At 43.1% G+C, this 14,480-nt stretch overlaps 1 protein-coding gene across 1 annotated transcript in view; it reads right to left on the reverse strand.

The window, feature by feature from the left end:
- The window catches only part of PRKAG2 (protein kinase AMP-activated non-catalytic subunit gamma 2), a 220,269-nt gene extending 206,403 nt beyond the window's left edge, over window positions 1–13,866 (reverse strand). Inside the window, exon 1 of the mRNA XM_058820815.1 lies at window positions 13,646–13,866. Within this exon, the coding sequence (XP_058676798.1) occupies window positions 13,646–13,744 (99 nt within the window). The 5' untranslated portion in view covers window positions 13,745–13,866. The remainder of the gene's footprint in view (window positions 1–13,645) is intronic.
- Between the last annotated feature and the right edge of the window lie 614 nt (window positions 13,867–14,480).

Here is a 14,480-nt window from a genome sequence, read left to right on the forward strand (position 1 = left end):
CCAATCCTGCCTGTCAAAATAGAAGTGCCACAATGGACTGTTGTGATGAATGTCATGGAATGAACTCAATTTTCACTCTGACCCATCATCAGTCTTTACAGCTGTCCTTGTGATAACTTTCACAGCACTGAGTTTATTTTTAACTAAAAAGGGATCAATCTAACTGCTTGGATAAAACCATGTTATCTTTCTGCTTTGTCACTTTTCTGCAATGCTATCAGCAATCATATTTCTACTGTTAAATAGTTTTCCATCTCCCTCTTTCCATTTAAAGCACACTTTGGCATAATCAGAGTGCTTTTCAATCAGTCCTGGTAAGAACAAGTATCTGTCTTGGAAAAAAAGCAATTGCATTGGCACGATCAAGTTACTAATGACAGATCCATTATATAATCAACAAATTGGTGTTTTTGATGGCTATTCCCTTTCCTCTTGCCTCCATAATGTTCTCAGCTCAGTCAGACATCTGCCATTCATTTAGGAAATGGACAAAGTGAGCATTTGGATTTTCCCCAGTTGTGTTGCATTGTGCTGATTACCAATTGCAGCTGTTGCATCTCACTGCAGAAATTTCTGCTTTCAGCACAGGTAGGATGGTGCTTCAGGCACAGGTGAACATGCAAGTGCCCTGTGCATCACTTGTGTTTTCTGCTCCCTTGATGTAAAAACCTTTCCATCTTGAGGGGAGGAGGAAGCCCAGCATGGGTTGGTTTACCTGTGTACAAAAATTTCCACTGTGTAGTGAAACATAAATCTACTAATTTTACTTTATGAATCTCACCAAATTTACTAACTTCATTTTGAGCTAATTCCATATAGCTCCCATTTTATAGGGTAAATGTGCCATTTTCAGGCTCATCCTACCAAATGGTCATGCCTTCATCACTGTCTTTACCTGTTGTGTTTCTGAGTTTAAGGAAATTACATTACAGATATTTCTGCATGACAGTTCTCAAGAGGAAATTCTATTTTGCCATTATGGAAAATCTGCCACCCCACCCCCCCCCCCCAATGAAATATGCCATTTTATTTTACTTATTTTATACATTTAATCTGGAAATCACTCCACCCTGCTTTGGATTAGAGTACACAGTATGGAAGAGAGATACTTAGATATTTAACTCCGCCAGGATATATTTTGAAACACCACTTCAATGTTACATTAATAATTAGGTAATTAAAGTTTTCCATTTCCAATATTTAGGCAATATCAAATAACCAGAAACAAAAAGTAACAGATAATTTAAAGCTAGCTCAGCAGTAAAATGCAACTACCTGTTACAATTTAAGGCTGCTGAAGTGCACAACCCTCAATAGCCAAAAAAGTCTCTAGAGGTACATAAAATTAAAAAAGAAACCTTCTAAAATTATCTGGCAGGGGCAGACTAAAGCAGAAGATTCCTGTTGTGGGAGTTCTCCTGTGCTACATTTACATTCCCAAAAAGCAAGTCCAGGCATATTTGTTTTTACACAGCTGTTTCCACACCAAGACACATTTCCATTCCCCCCTCCCTTCTTCTGCTTTTGTGTTCCATCGTCCACATCAACAATTAGTGGAAATGCCTGGCTGTGCCTGCTCACATTGTTCCCAGACTTTTCTCTCCCCCAGTGAGCTCTGAAGACCATGCATTATTTGACATGACATGACTTGGAGGCCTTCTACAGCAAGGGCTGTGTGCAGGGAAGCAGACAGAAGCAAGGGAGAAGTTAGTCCTGGTTACATCTGGCACAGTAGGATGCAAGTCACCATGTGTTAATCCCTTAGCACAACAGCCCAGGTGATTGAACTTTAAATTACTAAAGTCTTGTAAACCAAAAACCACCAGAAATCAAAACAGCCTAAAGGTCAGGCTCGTTGCTCTGTTTGTTTTGTGACATGAAAACACAGGATATTCATAACGTGGGGTTTTCCCCTGAAATAATTAAACATCTATTGTATTTTCCATCACAGCTCATTTCTCTGCAACATGAGCAATTTGCCAGTTTGTCTATACACACTGCATGTATTCAGCTCAGAGCAAACAGCTCACACAGGGCAGCTCCCCTCCACACACAGGCTCTGCTCATCACACAATCACCAAGTATGCTGACTTGGAAGGGACCCACCAGGGTCAGCAAGCCCAACTCCTGGCCCTGTGCAGGACCGTCCCCGAGAGTCACCTCATGTGAACATGAGTGTCCAAACACTTCTTGAATTCTGTTCAGTGCCCAACCACCCTGTGGGTGAAGAACCTTTTTCTAAATCCAACCTAAACCTCCCCTGACACAACTTGAGGCCATTCCCTCAGGTTCTGTCACTGTCACACAGAGCAGAGATCAGTGCTGGCTCCTCCTCTCCCCCTCACAAGGAATTTGTAACTGCAGTGAGGCCTCCCCTCAGTCTTCTCCAGGCTGCACAGACCAAGGGACTTCAGCCACTCCTCACACAGCTTCTCCTCAAGGCCCCTTCATCATTTTCATTTAGATGGTCTCTAATGGCTTAATGTCTTCCTTTGGATGGTCTCTAATGGTTTAATGTCTTTATTGTCATGTGGCTCCCAAAACTGCCCCCAGGACTTGAGGTGAAGCCGCCCCAGCCCAGAGCAGAGCAGGACAATCCCTCCCTGTCCCTCCCTGCCCAGCTGGCCATGCTGGGCCTGATGCCCCCATGATCTGTTGCCCTCCTGGTTCCAGGGCACTGCTGATCATACTCAGCTTGCCCTTGACCAGGAGCCCCAGATCCCTCTCTGTGGCACTGCCTTCCAACCTCTCATCCTGTACATGCAGGGCTGCCCCATCCAAGGGGCAGAATCCAGAACTTTCTCCTATTGAACTCCACGTGGTCAGTAAGGACTTGTGCCCTTAATCTGTTTTTTGAATTAACCTAGCCAGGTGCACAGAACATTCAAGACCATAAAACACAAACAAAGGAACCTATTGCCCTCTGGAAATGAACTTTCAGAAATATATAGAGTGCATGAGTTAATATCTTCTCTCACTTTGTTGCTCAAGTAGAGAACTTTGATTTTACCATTCCTCCAAGAGAAGGTGATCGATCCCCAGACATGTCCCCAGATTTCAGCCTGTGCGTCCTAACTCTGATCCATTAAAGTGCATATAGTGATCAATGCCATTGATCTTACATCCTTTGCTTTTACATGTGTGCCTCTTCCTTGGTTACTTCAACCCAAATCTGCTTCATAAACACGCTGGCAAAAAGGTTTATGTGGATTATGGCAGTGAAATATTTTTTTTTTAATTTTTAAACATTTATATTTGAAAGTAAATTTGAAATAACTACCCACAGAGAGTCTGAACACATGCCTACAGTAGCTCACAAACCCTTTGAAGTTTACCCAGGTAAAAAATATACAAAGAAAAAATCCTCTGACAATTTTAAATTATCACAGCCTTTTCTCAAGTTACATTGAAAAGAAATTTCTTTCTGAAGTCTTTATCACGTAATACTTGGTCCCTCTCAATCAAACATAAGACAAATATGCACTGACTTTATTATGGGCACAACAGATTGCAATGCACCAAGCATCAGTATTAGTTTCAGTCTTTATCATCAGGAGAGCAGCTGCTATTTATCCCTTCCCAAATTACTTCCTAGAATTACTTTCAATCTCTGTTCCATTGAACTAAAAGCCAATTTCTGATTTGTTTGGGGTTTTTTTGGTGTTTTGTTGTTGTTGTATTTTTTGTCTGTTTTTTTCCATTTTAGCTATCAGGCACAAGAGAGTGTTACTGGAAGTGGAAAAGTAGGAAAGTGGCTTGTTTGTAATGCAGGTATAAATAGCAAAGAGGGAAGAATGGCATCTTGAAAGTTTGAAAGATGTAAAGCTTAATTTTCTAATGTAATTAAGGATATCCTGATGCAAATGGACTGGCAGGATCTTCAAATACTGTAGAAGAACCTAAATTCCTTTGAAAATCACATCTCTTTGAGCTACTAACCTTCTTAGCACCTATTTTCTTTTCTCAAGGCTTAATCCTGTAAATGGCATTTTAAGTAAACTTGAGTTATCTGTTTGCAGATTTTTGGATCTGAGACTACACACAGATGGGCATCAAAGTGAATGAGTTACCAAGGTTCACCAAGTTGCCACTCATTTTATCTGACCATGAAAATAAAACAGATTAAGTAGGAAGGCATTGTAAGGCAACAAGCTTTGTTCAGCATTGCAGGAGGATGGGAGGATGCACAGAGTCTGTTGGGAAACCCAGCTGGGGGACAGCAGCTTCCCTTGCCTTGGTGAATGCTTGAGGTCCACCAGGACAACTGAGGAACACTGGGTGAAGAACAGTTTTGTCTGGCTAAGAAATGGAGATGAGCCCAATCCCGTGCATGGTTAAGTAAGACATTTCCTCTTTTACTGACTCTAGTGTTTCACAGCTGAAAATCAGAAGAGTTGCATTAACAGCAACTTTTACATGCCAATTGATGACATGTCCACAGATCTGCAGCAGTGAAAAGAGCCAGAACTCTTAGCACAGCACAGAAAAAAAAGGAATTCAAGTAATTGCACTTTTTGAATTGCTGGATTTACTTTATAAAGAAAACTGCTGGCATGTACTTTCCTGCCTCTGCACAGCTTAAAGCATGTAGAGTCATTCTAAAGCACATACAAATATAAAGAAAATGTATAATTAATCATCACCCAACTAAGAGAAGTCTCTTAAATTAGTATTTACCTTTAATATTGACTCACTAAATAAAGAGCAAAGAGAACAGCTGAATATCATCTTCTACCTCCCATTCTTTTCAGGCTCCAAATTTTATGTTTACAAATAATGTTGGCTCAACTTTTCAAGTGACAGAATTTGCCCATTTTCCCATAAAATGTAGAATTGATCTAGGACTAGTGGAAGGAGTATCAAAGAATGGTGTTGAGACCATGCTGGTAATTCTCCTTCCTGCTCTAGCTGGCAGCAGCACTAGAGAATGCTCAGCTCCAGCAACTGGAAGGACAAGCCAGTGGAATTCAGGGAAGGAGACAGAATGCCTGCAAACTCTTTGGAGACTGCTGTAGATTGAGCATGGCTGGTAAAGAGCTGCTTTACATGTACCCAAATTCCATTTTCTTGACAATGTAGATGACTACATGTGAAAATACTGTAGAGGCCTTGTTTCAAGAATTCTACAACTGATGTGCCACCAACTATACAGAAAATAAAAGAGTAACATTGCACAGCTTTCAACAACCACATGAACCACATGGAGGATGTGATAATTAGGCACACTCACTGGTACCACTTTTGATGCTGGAAATTAAAATAGTCTCCTCTAATTTATCTAATATCCTCAATCCTTGGTCTTCCTGATCAGGCTGCCAAGAGTCCTAATAGTGTTATTTTAAGACCTGGCATGACTGTCTGTAGACATTAGACTGGAATCCTTTCACTTCACACATATTTTCAAAAAGCAAAAGGAAAAGTACTTCCCATGACTGCTGCCTTAGGTTAATGTTATACAGGGATCTGACCTAGGCTGAGCCTGTACATGGATCCTTATGGAGCAAATACCATAGCAAGAAGGTTTGGCTCATGGTTACGGCAAGGGAACTGGGTCTGAAAACTTCAGGAGTCCATCTGTCACATTCCTGCACAACATGGGAAAAGTTGCTTTAACTCCAGCCATCTCCTTGAATATCAGCACAGCAGGGATGAAGTTTCTTCACACCTCCTCCAGCCAATCCAGTCTGTCAAGGCTTTAAATTCTTCAGAGAGTTTTGTCATTGCTAACATAAGTACAGACATCTAAGAGCATTCAGTCATGGATGGAAAGGAGATCCCACAAGCTGTTTTGGTATTTCAGTGTGGCACACTGACACTTTAAAAGTTCATTTTTTGTGGACCTCAAGCCTCAGCCATTCATCAATGCACAGCTTGCACCTCCTCTGCCCTCAGGCCATACAGCAGATAGAGACTCAGATTGCTGAGGATTTATCCTTGAACTGTCTTTCCTCATGCTTCTTGGTTTAGATCACCCTTCCAACACATGATTAATACTCAGTAACAGCAAATCCCCCTCTAATGAATGTATGCAAAAGGAATGACAACACATGATGAAAACCACATTCCAGAAGATGCAATGATCTACTGAGAAGCTGGCAGACTCACACACACCATGGTAGCACTGACTAAGCACCTTTTTTTGCCTCTTCCTTACTCTTCCTTCCTTTGTCAAGTCTTGTTGAGACTATTGTGCCTCCAGATTTGATATCATCTCAGAGAATCCTTTACCCAGAAGTCTCCACACTCCTTCTAGCCAAATTCAATTTCACTCCTCAGACTGGCTCTATGCTTTTGGAACAAGATCCAGCCAACTGTGGAGTTCAATTCCATGTGCCTGTGGAGTGGCTGAACAATAGACTATTTCCAGGAACTTTCACTTGTTCTGTCAGAGCAGTGAAACTGGGGAGTTTTCATCCTTGGGGAAATTCAAAATTCAAAATCTGATGGGGCAGAGTTCTTAGCAACCTGTTCTAGTTGACCACAGGGCCAGCAATAACACCTGGACTAGACAACCTCCAGATCTCTCTCTCCCAACCTTAACAGTTCTATGATTCTGTAAAAACACTTGTTTGCACTTACACCTTTTAAAGGCTGCATGGCCAAAAGCAAAGCAGCACAGGCCTAACAAACAGATTAAATGCACATCTATTTAAAGGCATAGAACAGTCCTGTATCAGGGGAAATTTGCCAAGGATTAGGGCTAGGTAGCCTTAATAGAGTCACTGTGACACACTTGAGCAATCTCTACACAACTCATCTTTTCAGATTTCCATGTAGAGTCCACTCAAAATAAGTGGCAAGCAGGTAACAATCCATTTCTCCACTAGACAGACAACAGGCAATGCTTATGGCACCTGTTCAGTCCACTGCACTCCTAAAACCATCCCATTTCTATGGAGAGCTTGTCTTCACCAAAAAGTTTCTTCATGCTTGGACTCAGATTTTACCCCTAATCTAGCTCACCAAGTACTGATTTCTCCAATTCCATGGAAAACACTTTTCCAACCTCTTCTAAAGGAATCAACATGAACAAACCAGACCCAAACTTCAGTCATTCATAAAAGACCCCTGGTAAGTCCACAACTGAGCAGAAAAGTCCTGTGTTTTGTCATGTTGTCAAGAATCACTCTGACCACTCAGAGAGGTTTGCTCTCTTCAGCTTGCAGAAGCAGAGTATTTTCTTATTTTCATTGTACCAGCAGCATTCCTGACATGGAAAGTTGACTGAAAATTGCAGATTTTGCAGAAAATACTGTTGTACATAAATGATGATAAAGGCTTCATAACATGGCAGACAATGCTTATAATGCACACAATTCCTCCTGATGAATCCCCAGATGTGTGAGCATGTTCTCCAGCAGCTTAAAAAAGGCATCTAGCTCTCTCACCCTGGTCACAAAAATAGATTAAGTCTTCAGCTTATGACATGAGTTCTGTTTTTGGAGCAGAAGGTCACAGGCACCCTTTGCAATAATGACCATAAGGTCTGAGGAGTCACGGTGTGGGAAATAAATGACAGCCATGAAACTCACACTGCAATGCATTTGCTCTGCATCCCACGTCTCCATAATGTAATTTACTGTCAAGCTGAATTTTATGAAAATTTGAAGGATGTTACAAACCATTCTATGAATCCTCAATGTCAAAAGCTGGAGTATGGTGTTATATTTCCGTTCTCAACTGTGTAAATAATGTTTTCATGCTTTAAAGGTTTCATATGCAAGGAACTTAAGAGAGACAGTATTACAGAAGCAAACATTAAACTGAAGCATTATACTGCAGTTTCTACAACTACATAAAGAATAAACACAAAAATCATTCTGCATATCTAACACACATTGGTGTTTTAGCTCACTGCTGGTATGAGAAATAGTTCAGCAGCAGTACAGCACTGAACCACCACATCAACAATAATATTTTATTTTTATTGATGGCATTGTGTATTCATGCGTGTACATGAGTTTTCCTCCTCAGGAGAAAAGCCACACTCCATTCAAGATTGAAATCTTTTCTTTTTAGCCTTTGAAGACATGCACAGGTCTCCCTGTTTGTGAGACTGTAACACTTTCTCCAGTGTGTCTACAGTGCAAACAGTAAAAAATTGAGACAGCAGCCCCCTGCAAGCAGATCAGACCCTGGAGCCAATTCCCAGAGCCTGGTGATCAGTCTAGGGTAAACAGCCCACACTGTGACATTCCTTGTCTGCTGGTGATGTCTTCCTTGATGCCTCATTTCTCCTGTAACCAGCTCTGCTCTTTCATTATTCCCTGTGCATGGGATGCATTTTGGCAGAAATCCAGCTTTTCTTCAAAGGGATGAGAATTGCATGTGTTACTTCACTCAACATAAATGTCCACAATTCGGGCAACCAGTGCTGACTCAGTTTTGCCTCCTTTCTCCTCCCACTAGCTCTGCCAAGGCAGAGCCTGGGCACACCAACCTACTTCCATGCCTGTCCATACATCATCAGCAAAATGAGGGGTAAATTCTGGTTCCAGTCACATCTCAGTAGCTCCCTTGAATTTAATATGGTGAAGTTGAGATTAAGCTGAACTTTGTGGGTTGTGAACAGGAGCTGGACCCTCCTAGGTGGAGATCACTGCCCCCCATTTCACTCCTGATCCCTCTGGAGCATGACTTTTCCTCTGTTCCACTAATTCCCAATACAAGCACAGTGTAAACTTCCCTGAGCCCAAAAGTCTCAGAAGATTCTGTGAGTTCCTTCCACATTCATTATTTATTTCTCCAAGGGAATTCACATTCCTATGAGCCCACAGTCCTCACAGGCTCAGGTATAAATAAAGGAGGTTGGGTGAGGTCCTTTAGGAGCAGAATCTCAAAGCAGGAGAAGTGATATTTTGTAAGACACAGCACAATTCTATATACTGATGGTCTGTTTCTGTTATGATTTAGAACCAAAAAGACTAATGCTTCCTTAATTGCAGTGGCAGCTATTATGACTGTAAACATGAATCCTTTCTTTTATCCTTCAGATAATTCAAAGTACCATCTCAACACTCCTGAGCAAATACCCCTTGCCCTTTCCTGCAATAATATATCAGCTCTTGAGGGAGGAATCCAAATTTAAACTTCAAGGCCACAGAGGCTCAGGACAACTCAAAGCCTGCCCTGGGAGAGTAAGAGGGAGAACAGTTGTGATTTAATTTTAGGCAAACACTTCTCTCTCCTCTGTCTCTCTCTCCCTTCACCTCCTCTCCCCAAGAAAACAAACATTTCTTTCATTCTTAGATCACACTGGAAGCTGATTTCTTTTCACCTTTGAAATAATTCACTAGATTATTCCCCACCTGCAGCTTCCTTAAGCGACTCCTAGACTGAAGTGCTCTTCTTATCAGCCCACCCTGCACTTACTGGGAGACAAGAAGCATCCTGCAAAAACTGTGACAGAACAAAATCATTCCACAGTGATTTATTAGGCATGCAGCCACTAATGACTTTGCAAGTGTGGAAAGAGAGATGGAGGGGTAGAGCCTGAGCCAAGAGCAGCTGTCAGAACATCACTGTCATCTATCAGGTTAGAAATATTTAACCCATCTGATGCTCAGCCTGGCATCCCCCATAACACCAAGCCTGGAAACAACAATAAATTTTGACATTGAGGAGTCTCTTCAAAAATCACAGAGGCTGACAAAGAAAAGGGAGAAACTGTGCAGAGATGTTTCTTTGTGTGGCACAGAAAATAAAGAACCCTGATCTCCAAGCACATCCTTCTAGTGCCCAACTCTGCTGTCAGGGCTGAAGTACCAGAGGCAAGAGGCACCTCACTGAACTGACAGGTGTTCTGCTATTCATTCACAGATGTTATTTTTGTGCTTATTGTGAAAAAAACTTCTTGTTCTTTTGAATAAAAAGTCACCTTGCGATGTATTTGGGAAAAATCCAAGGAAGTGCCAAGCTCCTGCAATTCCCACCTGCTGGGAGCAGCAGGGGCCTGGCACCTGGCACAGTGAAGCTCTTGAGAGAAGTCCTGCCCTCAGCTGTGCTCATGTAAATACAACACAACTTTGCTAGCACTGACTGAACCAGCCCAGATGAAATTAAAAGTAAACAAGAGCAGAATAATTTTTTTTCAGCACCAGGGGCCTACAATGGTAATGTTAACATTAGAACAGATCGATTTTGCAAGATGACAAAAGAACATTCTGATCTCACTGCTGGGAGCTCCTACTCAGCAGACAATTGCATCCCATCTCAGAATAGAGTTTTAAAAATGTTCAAAGCAATGTGCAAGCATTAACTTCTAATGGCTTAAAAAGGAATTTTATAATGCTAATGTCTTCATATTACTGCTGTGATGCATCTAGAGAGCAAAAGTTTCTATTTAAATCTGCAGCAGCTTTCAAAAATATTTGGACCAGAAATTTCCATTTAGGCATCTTGAATTTCAAGACCTCTGAGTGTGCTGCTGGGACGGACAGAGGTTGATATGACCTTTACAAAGGCTCCTGCAATTATATTCTGGTCCATCTAAATTTCTAGTTTAAGTCAGTTGTGTATCTACAAAGAAAACAACAACCAAACAAGAAGATGTTCCATCATCCCAGCCTTTCAGCAAACACTCCCCTGCCATGCTACAGAATTCAGTGGCCCCTACTTTACTCTTGGCTACTGAACACAAGCTGAGAGCAGTGGGGGAAGCCAGCCTGCAGAATTTAGTGATGCACCATCACTCCCAGAAGTACAGGGAGGGCAGCACCCACCTGTGCTGAGGGAGGCTGAGCACAGACAGAAGGTGAAAATAGAGTGTTTCCAGATTTTCTGTATCATGTCTTGTTCTTCCTTGAGAAAGGTGTACCTGAGAAATGCCCTGGAGTGTTGCAAGCCACAAACCTGCTTTCTTCAATTGATCTGTTTTTTCCCCACTGTCACAAACAAACCCAAAGTAATAAAACTATGTGAGGGAGGGAAGAAATGCATACAACTTTCTTTTCAGAAACCCCTATTATCCAGAGTCCTCTAAGCTAATTATAGTGCATTTTGCATCCTTCCTTTTTTATTTTCCCACAATATATATTATTTTTTCAATCAGCATTTCTGCATGACCAATAAATGTGTTTTAGGTCAGGCTGCATCACAACAGAACCTCTCTGTCCCACTGCTTTCTCTTTCAGAATGGACTCCTCTCTCCCCTCCTACTCAGACCTTGTTAGCTCTCCTCTTGTTCCTAATTTGAAAATCCAATGAGCATGAATTACCTGTCTCAGCAATAAACATGATCTCACAGAAACACAAAGAAGAGGATGTACAAAATAAAAATTACAGTCTGCTGAAAGCTCCCTTGACAACTACAGCTACACTGACAGGCGCCACTGAAATAATAGGAATGATGCTTCTAAACAACAGCCAAGACAACGTTATGAAAGAGGAAAAAAAACAGTCTAAACAGAACTTTTCAAATGCAGATTCCTCTGTCAAATAAGGAGAATGTGAAAAATGTTCTTTCTGATAGCACAGCCATGTTCAAACTCTGCCAGATTACAGAAAACCACTAAAAATATGTGTACAACCATGGGCTCCATAGTCCATTTGAGGAATGTTAGAGTGATGCAGAATGGAAGAGGAGGGTCATATTTTGGGGATGGAGAGGAAGGATGGAAGGTGTTATCTCATTACCAACTGGCTGAACACCAAAACTTCTGTTGACTTCAGTGCAACATCAGGCATTTGCAAGCTTGTGTATTTGAGTCCCTACCATTACCCAGGTGAAATTTGCATACTAAAAAGCCAAGAGTTGATGAACATGAAAAATTATGACCCACTACTAAAAATGTTCCATCCAAGACAGAATTAAGGCAAAACTCATGAGGAAAGGTTGTCTATGGATTAGGGAGGAAATTAGGAAAAAAGCATTAGCATTCCTCTGTCAATAATGATTTAGTGCTAATGAGGTCCTCAAGTGCTTTTTTTCATGTTAGCTTCACACCATAAAAGGAGGAAATTTGTTCTAAGTTCTGGTGTGGTCAGAGATATCTCTGATCAGCAGGTATTTCAAAAACACCAGGTGGATGCTGTAAAATCCTGCAACAAGCACAGGAAAATCCAAAACTACCTATGGCTCCTCAGCAGGCAGAAAATCAGCTCTGAGAGCAGCAGTGAGGATCCTACTGCACAAGAGTTTCTGGCCAGACTGAGTCAGAGGTGGGAGGGCAGTGGAAAGAGATGGCAGAGACAATATTGCAGGCAGGATGGGAAGGAGTAATGAGCACAGGGGGAGTGGTGCTTTGGTGTGGTACACTTTATTTGCTGGTATTTTACATCCCTATTGTGAAGTACTACTGGCAACATGGTAAAGTTTATTGCCCAAAATCTTCTGTCACAAATACATAGGCAACACCCATTTCTGTTAGCAGAAACAGACCCTTTTCTTCTAGCACTGAATGCACTCTGAGCTCCAGAAGTTTGGCTTGGACTCTTGGGCTTGCATTCCTCCCCAGAGAAAAATAAAATCTGCAGAAGAGTCATGTATTTTTCCTCCATTTTATTCCACACACTCGAGACACCTAATAAATTTGCTTTGACTTCTTATTCTTTCCTAAAACAAAGGAAAATCTTAGAGCCACAAATTCCTTTTTGCTCCTTGGTGGCCTGGCAGAGGTACGGGCAGAACTGTTTCCCACTTTTATATAATGAGATTTAAAACAAACTAATAAACAAAACAAAACAACAACAACAAAAAAATAAACCAAACACCAATAAGCAATAAAACAACAGAGGGCACAGAGAAGATACAAGGACTTTGTCATTTCTTGCCAGAAGCACTGAAACCAAAAGTACATCAGGACTGAGAATAGAAAACTAACTGCTACATGGATCACAAGAACATCCTAATAGTAAAAAAATGCAGTAATTTAAGTTTTGAAAGGCATGTAACTCTGAAGACAGAGCCAGTCAGCCTTTTAGTACTCACTGGAAATAGAAACTTTTGAAATGTGGTTATTCTGTATCTGCATCTAGAATTTGTTGCATGTTACTTTATAGTGGAATACAGAATACAAAATACAGAACAGAGCTGGTGAACAGGCCGCATGCCTCACTAGTTTTCACCACTATGAATCCAGCTGCCCTGCTCTTTTAGCAGTGACCAGACTGCTTGGATCCAAATCTGAGCCAGCTCTGGGTTCCCCAGCCCTGGGAATTTCAGAAGTGGATTAATCTCGGGAGGGAAGAACCAGATTAAACGCTGGTTCAGCCACAGGCAGGGACAGTTCCCGGAGCCAAAGGTGGGAAAGCTGAGACCAGCGTTTGGGGGTGAGCAGACCTTCAGCAGTACCGTGCTACGAGAGGGAACTGGTGAGACAAACTGAGCCAAACCCACAGCCCAGGGCACTCGTACAGCAGGGAGTAAGAGTCACTCCTGATACTGGGGTAGGAAGATACACCTCCGTGCCACGGACACTGCATCCTGCACGGGGCCAAGACCCCGCTGTTCAGCCCACCCCAGGTGTGCAGGACTCGCCTGTTGCAGGGTGCACCCCCAGCCCAGCACGCCCCAAAGTGCAGAGCTCGGCAGGAAACAAAACAAACACAGCACCTCTCCCTGCCTTTCGCTGCGCTCCATGGCAGAGAAAAACATGCCTAAGCCACGCCAGCTCCCGAACGGGAGGGAGAGCGACGAGCCACTTACGGGGATGTGCACTCGCAACATGAGTTTCTTGTGGCCGGAGCTTTTCCTGCTGCTGCTGCTGGAGGCATCTTTCTTCTTGTCCATGGCAGTGCTTCCCATGCCTTCACCCAAGCGTGGTGCTGAGCGATGGATCTGGAGAGGGAGCCGCCTCTTCCACCTCTCCCCACCGTCCCACGGGCCGCAGTTACTCCAGGCTCCTTATTTTCTTTTTTCTTTTCTCTCTTTTTTTCCCCCCCTTCCTAATGGCCTTAGGAAATTTGGGGGGGTGGGAGGGAAGCAAGAGGAGGGGGGAGAAAGAGAGAAGCCGAGGGAAGGGGAGGAGTTTCTCCAGCTCCGCTCTTTAATCCCAGCAGCGAGGTGTCAGGGGGGACCTTCGCAAGAGCATGAGATGCCCTCACAGACGCTGCTCCCTTTCTCACTCTTCCGCCCTTTCAAAACTATCAGGAGCATCCTGGGGGAGGGGGGGAGAAAGTTTCCTTCCCCTCGCCCAGCTCGGCCGCACTCTCACCGTAAGAGAGAGAGAGAGAAAAAAAATAATAAAAAACAACCCCCCAAACACTCAAAGGCCAGAAAACTCGAAAAGGGGAAGCGCTCGGGCGACGCTTCTGGCAGACTGGGGAGTCCCGCGGGAAGGGAAGGAGGGAGGGAAGGGGGGCAGGAGGATGGGAGGAGGTGCCCGGGCACTCCCAGAGCCCCGGCAGGGTCCCCAGGAGCTGCCAAACGAGCACCACGCAACTTTCCCGCAGTCCGGCCGCTCCCCCCGGCTGCCGCTCGCCCCGGGCCGCCCCGCCGGCCCGTCAGCGCGGGGAGAGCGGCTGGAGCCGTGCCTGCATTC

Source organism: Ammospiza caudacuta, chromosome 1, assembly GCF_027887145.1.
Source record: "Ammospiza caudacuta isolate bAmmCau1 chromosome 1, bAmmCau1.pri, whole genome shotgun sequence".
Classification (NCBI taxonomy): domain Eukaryota; kingdom Metazoa; phylum Chordata; class Aves; order Passeriformes; family Passerellidae; genus Ammospiza; species Ammospiza caudacuta.